This window comes from Diabrotica undecimpunctata, chromosome 8, assembly GCF_040954645.1.
Source record: "Diabrotica undecimpunctata isolate CICGRU chromosome 8, icDiaUnde3, whole genome shotgun sequence".
NCBI classification, from domain to species: domain Eukaryota; kingdom Metazoa; phylum Arthropoda; class Insecta; order Coleoptera; family Chrysomelidae; genus Diabrotica; species Diabrotica undecimpunctata.
In genome coordinates, this window is record NC_092810.1 from 9,574,377 (window position 1) to 9,589,455 (window position 15,079).

A 15,079-nucleotide genomic window follows, 5' to 3' on the forward strand; every position below is an offset into this window, starting at 1 on the left:
CTACAAAAATAACACATCCAACGAGATAAAAAAAAGAATATGCGTGGCTAACCGCTGTTATTTTGTCCTGGGCCCTCAACTAAGAGCGAGAAGTATGTCAATAGCAACAAAGTGCAAACTTTATAAAACAATAATACGCCCAGTGCTCACATACGGATCGGAAACATGGGCAATGACGACCCGAGATGAAGAGTTACTGCGAGTCTTTGAAAGAAAAGTATTGAGGACCAGTGGCGGCTGGTGACTCAAAAATTTGGTAGTTCTGCAGTATTTTTTGGTTTTTTTTAATTCAATATCTTTTAATCGTTGTATTTTACAACGAGGCTTTTAGTTTGATATTTTACACCATATATTTATTCATTACATATCTATTAAAAAATAATAATGAACTTACCGATTTTCTTCTTTTCAAATTAAAGATAAATCCAATTATATCAAAAATAGCAATGGTACATTATGGCACACTAGTAATTGTTTTATAGTTTATGTTTTTAGTAGAATTTTATCGATAAATACGTGAAACTAAGGAATGCAAACGAAAAAACACTACAAACAAAATCGCCACAACAATAATTGCATTATAGGGTCTTACGAACTAACTACACACAGAGCCAAATATATTATTTTTTTTATAAATAAGCTCGATTCGTCAATTTTTTTTTAAAGCAAACTTGTCTATAACTTTTTCATTAAAGTTTGGTATTTCTTTTATAAGTGTTTTTTCTACTGACAACATGGTTAATGCTACAAGTCGGTCTTAGTCATGGAATTTCTCAAGAATGTTTTAATCCGTTTTAAACTCGAAAAGCACCTTTCAGCTTCTGCCGTACTCATGGGCACTGTAATTAGAATTTGAAGCAGTTTTACAGTTTCTTGAAAAGGCTCTGTTAAATTATTTTCAATTAAAAATTTTAAAAAAGGTATTGCCCCATTAATGTCTCTACAGTCTCTTCTAAAATAAATAACAGATAATTCAGTCTTCAAGCGCTCCCTATCTAAATTTGGATATGACGCGCAAGTCAGGCTTAAATTATCATCTGGGAAATTATCACAATAATTATCAAATTGCTCAGGATAAAGCAATGAAGTTGCAAGTAGGTGATTTTTAAAAGCAAATCTATCATTTGCACAATTTATGATTATATCACAAACTTCGATAGATGCTCTCCGATGACCTACTGGACTGTTATCCTTCCATAACCTTTTAGTTGGTAATGGTTCAACGCATAAACTAGAACCTTGGTCAATGGTATCATCTATTGAATTTCTAACTGAATTCATGTATCTTTCGAACTCTGTCACCTCTTTATTGATTTCCAAAGGATCCGTTTTAGTCTTTTGAAGGGCATTATACAAAACGTCTACTTGTGGCATTATGCGATGGAAAAATGTTAACCAAAAAACAAAATTTTGATCCACTAGTATTCTTCGAATGGAAGACGCTGAACTACAGACAGCTGCCTTATCAAACGATTCTTCTATTTCTTCCATACATTCGATAAAAGAAGATCGATGTTCAAACACAACATTAACAGTTCGAATATTGAAGTTCCAGCGAGTTGGAGCGCCATGAGGAATTTTCTTTTGGACGATTTTATCTAAAACTGCCACTCGTTGTGGCGAATTTTTAAAAAAGGTAGGGATTTCATTTAAATTTCCAAAAAAAAAGTCGAACTTGAGAGTTTTCGGAACAAGCCTTAGACATTATTAAATTTAATTGATGCGCGTAACAGTGTACAAAATGAGCAAATGGATATTTTTCTTTGATTCTGGCTTGAACTCCTGCGTGCTGTCCACACATGACCGCTGCCCCATCATAACTCTGAGCAAATAGTTTATTATTTGAGTTTTCCAGGATAGGATCCAAAACACTGAAAATGTTTTTGCTTAAAGTATCTGCATTTAATTTTGAAGGTACCAAATATGTCCAAAATCGTTCTACCGGTGCTCCATTTCGACAATATCTAAATACTACAACCATTTGTGATTTTGCTGAAATGTCTGTAGTCTCGTCGGCCATGACAGCTAGATATGGAGATTCCCGAATTTCCTCCAAAATTTTATCCTGGCATAATTCCAACATGCAGTCCAAAATATCATTTTGAATTTCTTTAGAAATGCCCTTAAAAACCGTCGATTCTTCCAAGTGTTGTGCTAAAGTTTTATCCAATTCAGCAGTAAATTTATGAGGCCGCGAAAAATTCCAGGATTGTCGGATGTTTGTGTCTCGTCGTGTCCCCGAAGCGCCAATTCGAAAACACTACAAAATTTTATGCAGTCTATAATTTTTGAGAGAACATACCTATTTTTTGTTACAGCTTCATTGAATTTTTGAATATTTATCCAGTATGCAGAATCTAACTGTTCTTTAATATTCACGGAGCCTAATAAAGCATATTCCATTTGATTGTGCAAATGATGCTTAGAAGTTTCGTGCTTTTTTATTTTATCACTTAAATGTACTAAGTCTGTTACACCAACTTGCGTCTATGACTTATCACCTCCAAAGAGTACACAAGGAAAACAGAAAAGAGCGTGTTTTCTGTTGCAGCCACATATCCAACTTTTTCTCGTATAAATATCGCAATTAAATTGTCGTTTGTAATTTTTCCGTCGGCTTGATCCTTCTTTTACGATTTTAATATCCGGCAAAGGACGTCCTTTGCATTTAATTCTAGTTTTTCGTCATAAGAATATTTAAAGAATCTCTTAACATTAATCAAATTATAAATAACATCCATCCTGAACAGCACTTTTATTCTCATATACTTAATATAAATACCGAATTACGTGCAGGACAACTTATTTTAACAGTCGTCGCGTCGCGATCACCGATTATTTAAAATTACAATAAACGTAGGTTTGTACACACTAGTTCGAACTGCGACAAATGCAGCTCAAATATTGCTTTCAGTCGTCGCCTAAAAAGTGTAGGCGAGGGGTTGAGCGGGTGTTATCGGGGATATCTTTAACAGTTCACAGCTCGGAGTAGCACCGGTCCGGTCAAATAAGTGGGACTTGCTGTCGCCATGAGATGCGACGGACGACAGATTAAAATAAAGGCGGCCATGCACGAAAACCATCTAAATGAATTTAAATTTTATAAGTAGTGATATTTTTTATTTAATTTTCAAAGTAATTTTGTTTGGATTATTTTGGTGGTTCTGCAGCTCCGCAGCACTTATATACCAACCGCCACTGTTGAGGACCATATATGGCAAAGTAAACGAACAGGGTCTGTGGAGAAGGCGATATAACTTTGAACTCTATAGACTTTTTGGTGATGCAGATATTGTGAAGACCATCAAAATAAACCGCCTAAGGTGGGTGGACCACGTTATGCGGATGGATGAGAGTGATCCCACTAAAATAACTATGCTAAAGAGGCCGGTGGGAAGAAGAAGAAGGGGGCGACCTAAATTCAGATATCTGGACGATGTACAGGAAGACCTGAGGGAGATTGGAGTGAGGGGCTGGAGAAGACAGACACTCGATAGAGAAGGATGGAAGAATGTTTTGAAGCAGGCCAAGGCTCACGAAGGGCTGTAGCGCCAACTGATGATGACCCCCGTTGTTATTCTATTCATAGTTTTCCAAGTTTTAAAGTCTAGGGACTGGCCGGTCCATTGAACCTGGGGAAGAGGAAAATACTCAGGCGGTTCATCCTGCACTGTTCCAAGGAAGCTTTTCCTGGATTTTAATCGCTTTCGTGGTGTTCGAGCTTTGTATAGGGCATGCCGCTCGTCTGCGATCTGTTTAATTTTCTCTATGTGCTCTGTAACACCTCTGCGTATTGAAGGTTCTGCAAAATCCGCTGGTTTATATAGATTTGAAAGTGGCGTTGGTTTCATGCATCCCGTTACTATCCTGCACGTCTCATTTACCGCAGTATCAACTTGTTTGGTTTAAACGGGGCACGCAGTTGAGAAACACAGTCCCTGTGCCGTTGTTCTTAAAACGCCAGGACATGCACCCCATTTACTTCCCTTTTGTATTCTGAGTATGCTTTTCCTAGTTGTTACTTTCCCTCTCGTTTTTATGCAATGTTATCTGTAGGTGGGGGACCGGGACGCAATTTGGAGTTTTCGCTTGGTTTCCATTTCACGAAGGTGGAAAGCGTAGACTTGAGTTTTAGAGGGATTGAGTCTCAGGGAATTCTGCAGGTAGTACGCTGTGATTTTTTTTAAGGCAGTTTCGAGTTTCTCCTCCACTTCTTCAAAACTATTTCCTTGAGCACATATTGCAAGATCATCAGCATAGAGGAAGTGCTTGGTTTCAGTCGGCTTAGGTTGGTCCTTTGTATATATATTGAAGAGGATTGGTGTTAAAACACATTTTTTTGAACTCTCTACTTTTTTTACCCTCCAGCATAACGAAAAAGACGTCTATTTTGCGACAAGGAATATACGTCCTTACCCAGATGATGGTCATTGACAGTGTCGTATAATTTGCGGAGCAATGTTGTGTGCCCTACTGTGTCATAGGCTGCTGTCAAATCTACGAAAGCAGCCCCTGTTATAAGTTTTTCTTCAAAGCCCTCTTTAATGTGTTCCGTTAGTGCGAGGACTTGACCGGTGCAAGATTTGCCGGGTCTGAATTCTCCTTGTTGTGGGATGAGGTGCTTGTCGACATTTTTTTCTATTCTGGCGAGTATGAGTCTCTCGTATAGTTTGAAAAAGTGACACAACAGCGAAATAGGTCTGTAGCTACTGGGATTTTCTGGGTCCTTTCCTGGTTTTAACAAGGCTATTACTTTAGATTACCTTCATGATTTTGGAATTTCGCAGGCTTTGCAGCACGTGTTATAAAGTTGCAAGATCCAGTTTTTTGCTACTTTTCCTAGATGCTTTATTTTTATTTTGAGTTGTGGTAACAAATATAAGGCATTTAAAATATGAATAAAAAACGTACAATTTATTGTTTTACATTACAAATGATCACACGTCAGGGGAAATGCTTTTAAGAAGACAGTTTTGAGTGTAGTTTATTGCAAGTTTTGTTCTTAAAAAAAACGTATTAGTGTAATTAGTGTAATCCAGCGCTTTTTAGGCATATTTCAAATGCCTCACATGTGTTGTCAAAACTCAAAACTAAAATTTCATGCTATAGTTTTTAAAGTATTGGTTCTAGTAATCGAAACTTCATAGTAGCCAGTCAATGAAAGGGTAGATTCTATTGATCTTGTGAGAGTCATAAAAAATGGCAAAAATCGCGACACGTTTATTTATTTAACACCTGTATAAAATCTGAGTTAAATTGCGGCAAAATACAAAAACTGCATATGAAAGCTAAATTCTTTACCGTTAAAACGCATCTTGATTTTTGTCGATAGGTCCCTTGAATCAAAAGATATCGAATTTTTACCGTCGAGCTGATACAAATTTTATTGAACATTGATTTCGCGCACGTAACCGACACACAAAATCGACGGTCGCTTCAAGCGTTGTTTCTAAGAGAACGGTTCATTCTACACAAAAAATGCATATAAACATTTGTGTTTAGAATTATCTCAGTTACATTTTTTATTTGAAACATTTTTTTCTACGGTGTACAAATTCTTGGTAAATTGATTTTTTTGAGTTTTTACCCCCCTACGATGGGAGTTTTAGGGGGAAGCCCATGGGTAAAAGTGGTAAACTTTTTTGCATCTTTTTTGGGATCCCAAAATTAATATGCTTGGCAAAATTCAGCTTGTTCGTATGATTTTTAGAGGTCCAGTGGGATTTTCGTCTCTGACAACTGGAGTATAAGACGGTCCTGCATTAAATCCGAATAGGTGAAAGTGTAAGCAATTTAGTAATTGCATTTTTAAAATTTTTGGTAAACACATAACCTTCGATAGCTCAGTTGGTAGAGCGGTGGACTGTAGTGGAATTACCAGATTAGTTATCCATAGGTCGCTGGTTCAAATCCGGCTCGAAGGATTTTTTAGCGTTGATAAGAAGAGCAATGTTATAATCTTACAAAAGAAGTCAAGTGTACATACTTTTAGAATTTGAGAAGATAAATTACAAATGTAAATATTAGTTTATAAAAAATGAAATGTGAATTATAACTAGGTAATTATATTAATTTTTAAAAAAAGTTCAGCTCGGTTTACTTAATCACTAGAATAATATATATGCACGTGGTAGTTTAATCGTAGCATTTGGTTAATATTTATTAAATTCTACAGCCTTATGACAGAAAAACTTCTTGACCCAGCTTATGGATGTCTTCAGATGGTATTGGACCTCAGAAGCAAACTGACGAGGATGAAACACATCAACTTCGATCCAATAGATATACAAATAAAAATTTTCGGGACAGTATACACTCCTCAAGCTGATTCTCCTAAAAGATAAAGATAAAAAATTCGAGGGGTCATTTGGGAACAATTTCTAAATTATCGGCTCTTGGCTCGTAAAAGACTATACTTGCGCCTCTCACAAGATCACCAACACCAAGTCGACGTTGACGACAGAAAAGTTACCTTTAGAAGAAAATGTTTACCGATCAAAAGTTAACTTAAAATTACCAACATTAAAGCCGCAAAAATGTAATGGCACAAGGAAAAACACATGATATAAAAGAGCTTTAAGCGAAAATACTACATACGAATTAAAAAATAGTTTATATTGAAGTGTTGAGAATTGTTTAACATAAAAAAATTTGAATGCGAGATAACTACACGATAAGATTCTCTTTTAACAAGAAATGTGATGATGTTTCATTTATTATGTACTAAGCCAATTATATCGGGTTCTTCCAATGACTAGATAAAAGCTTCCGAAAGCTCCAGACCGTCCTCCACCATCGATAGCACGCTGATGAGTTATAGAATAGAATAGAATATTCTTTATTAATCCCATCAGATCACATTGTGATATAGGACAAGTCATACAGTACATAAAGTATGATCAACAAGTTATACAGGACAATTACATAAAACAAAATCAATAAAATATAGATTAATATAAAAAAAAGATATGCGATATAGAGCGTCTCTGAACCCGTCGGTCCTCATTCCCTGTGGTCTTTTATTAAGTCAAAATAATAATTTAGGCTGTAAACGCATAATTGGATCAAGCATGCTTTTAATTTATTTTTGAATTTTTGAATATTATTTTTATTTCTTATATAAAATGGCAAACAATTGTAAAATTTAGATCCTGCAAAATCAGGACTAGTTTCAAAGAGAGTTGTGGAGTGTTTACACACGCTTATCAACCTCCCGTGTCTTGTCGGGTAATTATGAAAGTCAGAGTTGAGGGTAAAATTTTGAAATTTAGTTTTGACGTGAATACTACACTTATAAATATATAAAGCATGAAAAGTCAACAGTCTGTGTTCAATAAAATATTTACGACATGATTGTCTATTATCAATATTGAATATCAATCTAAGAATTCTCTTTTGAGTTATAAAAACTCTAGAAGAGTTTCTAGAGTTTCCCCACAAGACAACATTATAGGCCATATATGAATAAACCAATGCATAATAAACACTTATCAATTGATTGGTGTTAAATAGGGTTTTCAACTGAAGGATCGCATAGTAACCCTTATTCTTTGTTTTGCAGACTTTAGTGACATTTTCATCCCATGTCATATTACTTTCTAGAATGCTACCAAGAAATAGTGTTGTATCACTAAAGGGTATTTCCTTAGAACTAACTGTGATTTTACAACCATGGGATGGTTTACAGCGCGAGTAGAACTGCATACAAATAGTTTTCTTTGCATTTACCATTAAAGAGTTCCTTTTACACCAGGTTGTAAATTCCTGTACTACTAAGTTCATTTTTGAAATGAGTTCGACTTCAGTTGACTCGTCAACTACAATTGTTGAATCATCTGCATAAAGAACTGTATGGTCTGCAGTTAAAAAATTTATCAAATCATTGACATATTAAAGAAATATTATAGGTCCCAATACGGAGCCTTGCGGTACACCTTGATCAAGATTAAAAACAGATGACTTTTTATTATCGACTTTTACTAGGAATTTACGATGTTGTAAGTATGACCTTAACCAGTTCAAGAAATGACCCCGAAAACCAAGCGCTTCTAATTTATGCAGTATAATTTCAATGTCAATAGAGTCAAAAGCCTTAGTTAAGTCAAAAAAGAGTGCACCAACATACCTTTTTCGATCCAAAGCAGCGTGGATATAATTAAATAGTGAAATAGAAGCACTCTCTGTAGATTTATTAGGAAGAAACCCATGCTGGCATTTATTTAAGATATCATATTTATTCAGAAAATTTAACATTTTACTGTAAATACACTTTTCGATAATCTTAGAGAGTACACTTGTTACGGTGATTGGCCTATAATTATCAACCAAACATGGATCTCCCTTTTTGAAAATTGGACTAACTACTCCCGTTTTAAGGTCACTTGGAAACTTGCCATCCTTGACAGATAGGTTGATGATGTGAGACAGAACAGGAGATATATATGAAGAAATGTATTTAATTATTTTAGGGGGGATTTGATCCTTATAGAGGCTACAAATCGGCTAAATGCTTGTCTTATGGGAGTGCTGGAAATGTACAAGGACTCACACATTAAATACCTCTCCTTAGTTAAGCTGGAGAGCTTGAAGCGCTATAATCCTGCTATCATCTTAATTGAAATATCATTAATGTGCTTTTGCTTGCCCGGGTGCCTCGAGAGTTTGAGTACCTCTGTCCCGTTTTTGTGTTTTTGTTATTAGTAATTTTTTTGTGGCTTGCGGCGTTTTCTTATTTTTTTTTGTTGGTCGAGGTTTTTTGTTTGTTTTCACTGGTTTAGTTTGTTGACTCTGGTTAAAGTTTTTATCTTCTTACGATTTGAACTTTATGGATAAATTTTTTTAGTGTGTAGATAAAATCAATAAAAGCTTTTTGTCAAAAGGATACGTAGCTCGAATAAAGAAATAAATAGATAAATAAAACTTTTGATTCGAATGAAAAACATGATATTGAACTTATGATTTTTTTTTAAGAAACTTCTCTAAAGACAAAGAAAAAATATTGATGGATTAGGACGTGTTCCCATTGTCATTATTTTCTTCCGAGAAATATTATTATCTGAAGTACAAAAATATACGGTCACGGTAATTTTAGTTATCAAGATCATCTTGAATTAGCTACCTATTCCAAGACATTCTACGCCCGAGGATGGAAATAAAAATGTAGGTCAGATTTAAAATTGCGGACCTTCTAGCATTACGGAAAAGATTAATAGTCTGTTTTCTGTTTCATATTAACGTAAAGTGAAGATTGAAGTTCAGAAGTTCATAGGTTACGGAGGTAATTTTGCATCTCGTTGACCTAAATGTAATATACAAATCTACAGTTCTTTTTATAGTTATCCGCATTTACGTCTTCCGATTTATTATTTTTACCAATAATAGGGAAACAAACAGGTAATCTAGTTATTGAGATATTAAAACAACATTTTAAGAGAACATTCTATCTATTGTTATCTATATAATGCATTTTTTATAATTAAAAAACAAATTTTTTTCTGTGTTTTCTAACCGTTTTAATGGTGTTGTATCCCTCTAATAAAGTTATTCTATAGTGAATTTTTATGTATGAGAGAGTAATAAAACAATAAATTATGTATGCAAATCCCTAAACTGTTGATACGGGTGACTCAATGAAAAACAGATATTTGTCAACAAGTTTACAGAAGTATATAGGAAAACAATTTTAAATTGACTATGACCACGAGGTATAAAGGTTGGAGCAGAATAGAATACAATAGTTGTGAGGCTTACTAATCCCTAAATAAGGTTGCCAGTGTCGGAGTGATGGAGGTTAACAGGTACTAATGAATTTGCAAGAAATGTAAAATGTTTATTTTATTGGTTATATATAACCAATAAAAGTTTAATAAGTACCTACCTATTTGCAAAATAAAGTTTAATTCTTTAGATAAAATAAAACGTTTTATTTTATCTGAAATGAGTGCATTCCACGAAGTAAGAGTTTCAACAATCAAACATTTAATTCTTTAATTCCAGGAATCTACGACAGTAATTGACTGGATAATTACCTTCTAAACTTATTCCACAGAAAATGTGATAGTGGGTTTTTCCATTTTGTAGGAAGGTCCAAGTGGCGTATTCAAAATTCTTAACAGTTCACTAAAAGTAGGTACTTCAGTTGCAAGGTGCAGTTTATTGTGTATACTAGTGTTATGGAAAATTTGGAAGTGCCGTGTAAACGCCGAAAAATTGGTCCTTTAACAGTTAATGAAAAAACATTAATATTTAATTGTTTTAAATCATTTACAGACAAACGTTTATGTGAAAGTGTTGATGAGACCGTTGAGTTAGTTAGCAGTACACTTGGTGTTGGGAAATCTACGATTTACAGAGTTATTAAAGAAGAGAAATGTGGTAGTTTTCAAATGCCACGTAATGCTCCAGGGAAACCAAAATTTCAAATAGAATATCATTTTAAAGAAGGACTTCGACGGAAAGTGCATGAATTCTTCTTTAGACAAGAATTTCCAACATTGGATAAAGTTCTTGTCTCAGTTCGAGATGATAAGGATTACCCAGAAATGAGTCGAAGTACGTTATGGAAACTTTTAAAAGAAATAGGCTTCCGCTGGAAAAAGAATCCCAGAAAGTCTATTTTATTAGAAAGAAGCGATATTGTCATATGGAGAAGACATTTTCTAAGAACCATAAAGGAAATGAGAAACCAAAAAAGAAAAATATTTTATCTTGATGAAACATGGATCAACGAGGGTCATACACCAAATAAATTTTGGCAGGATGAAACTGTTACAAGTCAAAGGCACGCTTTTGTAAATAACTTATCTACTGGTTTAAACCCACCATCAGGAAAGGGACGCAGGCTGATAATAGTACACATTGGCAGTTCAGACGGTTTTGTTGAAGGTGGTTTATTAACTTTTGAATCAACTCGTACCGGTGACTACCATGAAGACATGAACGCTGATGTCTTTCAAGAATGGTTCGAACAAATGATAGATCTTCTTCCTAAGAACTGTGTAATAGTAATGGATAATGCAAGTTATCACTCCAGACTTATAGAAGGACTGCCCACAACCAAGTGGTTAAAAAAAGACTTGCAGAATTGGCTGAGTTCAAAAAATATTACGTACCATCCCGGATCTATAAGAAAGGAACTTTATTCGTTGTATGCCCTTCATAAAGAAAAATTTAAAAAATACGAAATTGATGAAATTGCCAAAAATCGTGGAATACAGTACTTAGATCCCCACCATATCATTGTGAATTAAACCCGATTGAACTGGTATGGGCACTGATAAAGAGTGAAGTTTCAAGAAAAAATACCACTTTTAAAATTCATGATGTTAAACAGTTGTTTTTGGAGGCCGTAAATAATGTAAAACCTGAAAACTGGGAAAAGGCAGTAAATCACACTATTAAAGAAGAGGAAAAAATGTGGAAGCTGGACAATATTACTGATAAAATGATCGAGCCAGTTATTATAAATCTTGGTTCTGAAAGTTCATCTTCTGAATCTGATTTGGATTTGTAACAAGTAGCTGTAAGTTTTATATTAATATTTTTATTCATCTATTTAACATACCTTAGACGGTTTTAAAAACTCTTTTTCTCTTTTGTAATTTTTAAAAATTAAAAAAAATGTGAATTTTTTAAAACCCTTTTTAATGTAGGCCAGTCAGTTCTAATATAGTGTGTGATAAAAGAGGTCACTTTTGTTTACATACACATAACACTTTATAACACTGAAATAATTCATTTATTTTTTACAATTATTCAAAGTAATTTTTCAATTAATCTTGAGCACGCCCATGGAGTGGTCGGAGGTACCAGTTAAAATTATGCTAATTACTCTCTCGTTCATAAAAATAAACTATAGTGTAAGACTTATTTTGGAGTATTCACTAATAACTACAATACTATTTGACTTACAAAATTTATTTAACCATACAATCCACCTTTACAAATACAAATAATACATCTATGTATTTAACCAAAATGAATTTTACGTACAGACGACTCACTCATCGTCAAGTAAGTCTCCTTCTGGATAGTCGCTATTAGTATTACTAGTATGCTTTAAGTTTTTATAAAAATCATGGCAAAATTTAGGAACCGATGGCAGTAATGCAATAAATCATTATACTTTTGTTGTGATATAAGTATTGGCCTTTGTGATACCAGTTGCAAATCTTTTGGCAATGTAAGGTGTCGCTTTCGAAACCTAACAAGTTCAATCTCCTGATTTTCATCATGAAAATTACTTTTCAATAACAGAGTTCCCTTGCTGTTTAAGTGAAGCCATCGTGATTTAAAATTTACAAATTTTAGCAAGAGCTTTGCTACGGTTTTGATGAAATGAGACGCCAAATATATAAAAATATACACAATTCGTCAAACTTTCCGTATATGAATTGGTATCAATAAACTGTTATAACGTTATTTTTGTATGCCCTACGTCTTCAGATAGTCGGGAAGATACAAACTCATACAAGATACATACAAAAGCACACAATTTAACGTGAACAATTTAAATCAGAGAACAACTTATTGCAGGCGAACAGTGCTGAAGAGGTATACTCTTACTTATTTTGATTGGCAGGACAAAGGAGTGGGGATTAAGGAGGAACGTACAGGCTGCGTACTTGTCGATGTTCTGTCTACCAGCTTCATTAATCTAATGTTTTTTCTATGCATCTGTATTGACTTACCTGAGTTTTTTATTTGCAGAAATGGGAAAGAGAAAATTCAAGTTTGCCCGAACATTTACGCAGAAAAGTACCTATTCGACCATCTGGAGCAGTCTCAACAGAAGAATGGAATGAACTAGCCTGGGAAGCATCTCAAGTAAGTTAAAAATTCTGTTAATCAAATCGTATCTAATATATTTTTTATTTGCTTGTGAAAGATTATTAAACTACACAGTTTTTACTTGATATTTTAATTTGCAAAGTAATTAATAATATTAACTTTATTATACAGGGTGATTTTTTGGAAGTTTTGATTGAAAGTTTTAGAGAAACGAAAATTTAGGATGAGGGGCTTTTAGATATGCACAACTATTCTAAAATATTTAGATCCTCCTACCAGTTCCCGTTATACCAGAAATTGACTAAAACTTCCTTATTTTAAATATAAAACCCTACATTTTGACTTACAATTAGCGTTTTAATGGCTACAAATTAACAAACGCCGCAAATCGATGATATATTTGTATACGGTTAACATAAAAAGGAAGCGTTTTTAGTAATGAAATATTTACGTGTATTATTAAATGACCGCCGACTGTTTTCAAGGAAATCAATATTATAACCTTAACTTTGACAAACAAGTGCAGTTGGAAATATCGACGTAGCCATTTATTAATATACTACTATAACAATAATAAATCTAAAAGCATGATGTGAATAATAAATGAAAAAATATTTTATAATTTTTATAATAGCTATGTAATATTGATATATTTTAATGCATCAGTAGAAAATAAAACAATTTTAATACAGTTTGTTAAATATTAACGTACAAAATAAGGGTTTGGATTAGTAATAACAAAATATCGTATACTATTTTTATTATCTAAATAAAAGACCGTGAAATGTGAGACAAATAATATGACCGATCGTCATTTGGTATTTCCCTAGTTAGATATTTCGCAAATGAATTTTACAAGACATTTCCTTAAAACCGAACGAGGTTATGTTATACTGGTTATACACCCACGCGAACAACCCAGCCCCGAGGAACATGTGTGTTCTATTGAACAGCGAGATATTTTAATGATCTCTCCCGAGTTTGGGCATGAAATGGTTCCAACAATATCTAGGAAAGGAATTTTGATAAAGAAAAGCTCCGTTTAGTCGCTGAGTATAACAAAAACAAAGGTGGCATTCAAATCAAAAAATATTGTCTACTATTCGTCTAGTTCAAAAATCCCATGTTTAGAAGGTCAAAAAATTTATGTAATATACAAATAAAATTCAAATTTATTCTTATTTTGTAATAACTGCACGTGTTTGCTATATCATCAATACAAACAATATATTTTATAAAACGTGTTTACTCCAATGAACAATATTCCTAGAAAATCAATAAACTACCTTGGCATTAACATTCGAAACGTAGTTGCAAATTAAGTAAATAAAATTCGGAGAAAACGTCTAAAAAATTAAATACTGGAAAGTTATATGAATAGTGTTAGTAAATAAATTTTGTCAAGAAATAAATAAATTATGCCTTCAACATAAAATTGTTATTTATTTTCAATAATTAATTAATTTTTTTACACAGTAGCATTATAACCGAATGGATATATAAATTCGATAAGAATGATCGAGGAATAATAACAATTTATTGTTATTCCTCACCAAAATTCAAAAAGTACATAAAACTAAATCGACATCCGTTCACATTTCAACTTTGGCAAACAAACATTTAACCTTCGATAGCTCAGTTGGTAGAGCGGTGGACTGTAGTGGAATTGCCAGAGTAGTCATCCATAGGTCGCTGGTTCAAATCCGGCTCGAAGGAGTTTCTTTTTTTAATTCCCAACATCAATTATTTTTATCAACAGTAGAACCACTTTACAAATGAAAACATGTATAATAATGTAAATGAGATTATGTTCAATAATAAAAATCTAATTATTAGATTGGACACTAAAATAATACAGTCGCTCACAGAAAAATGTAAAAATATAAAATATTATCACAGATTTAAATTAAAATTTTAATTTGTCTACTGAAAATACTTAGACTATGGCAGTGAGTGGTTAGCGAAACATCTTGTCAAAGGACAATGAAGTGTAATCACACTTTTACAGGTAATTTAATTATTAAATTAACGTTTTGGATTTATTGTATTTCCTATTATTCTTTATATATTTTTTTACTTTGTATTCCCTGGGAGGGGGGGAGGGGTTAAACCCCCACACCCCCCGTGCGCGACTGCGCCGCACCAAACCTTTTTTATTCGATTCTGTATATTTTTTCAATTTCAAATGTGTTTTTTTTAAGTTTTTAAGAAAAAATTGTTAACATATATATTAAAATTTTATTATTTCGCATTTCATCTATAGTTGTATATATTTTTTCATTGTTAAAAT

The 15,079-nt window shown here is 33.3% G+C and overlaps 1 protein-coding gene and 2 non-coding genes across 7 annotated transcripts in view; all 3 read left to right on the forward strand.

Moving 5' to 3' along the window:
- Positions 1-15,079, forward strand: part of LOC140449244 (uncharacterized) — a 151,367-nt gene that overhangs the window by 71,458 nt on the left and 64,830 nt on the right. For all 5 annotated transcript variants that reach the window (XM_072542448.1, XM_072542450.1, XM_072542449.1 and 2 more), the window contains exon 5: positions 12,709-12,825. In XM_072542448.1, coding sequence (XP_072398549.1) covers positions 12,709-12,825 — 117 coding nt within the window. The remainder of the gene's footprint in view (positions 1-12,708; positions 12,826-15,079) is intronic.
- TRNAY-GUA (transfer RNA tyrosine (anticodon GUA)) lies at positions 5,833-5,924 on the forward strand. Its single transcript is given in 2 exon segments — positions 5,833-5,869; positions 5,889-5,924. It is a non-coding gene; the product is annotated as a tRNA-Tyr (tRNA).
- TRNAY-GUA (transfer RNA tyrosine (anticodon GUA)) lies at positions 14,414-14,505 on the forward strand. Its single transcript is given in 2 exon segments — positions 14,414-14,450; positions 14,470-14,505. It is a non-coding gene; the product is annotated as a tRNA-Tyr (tRNA).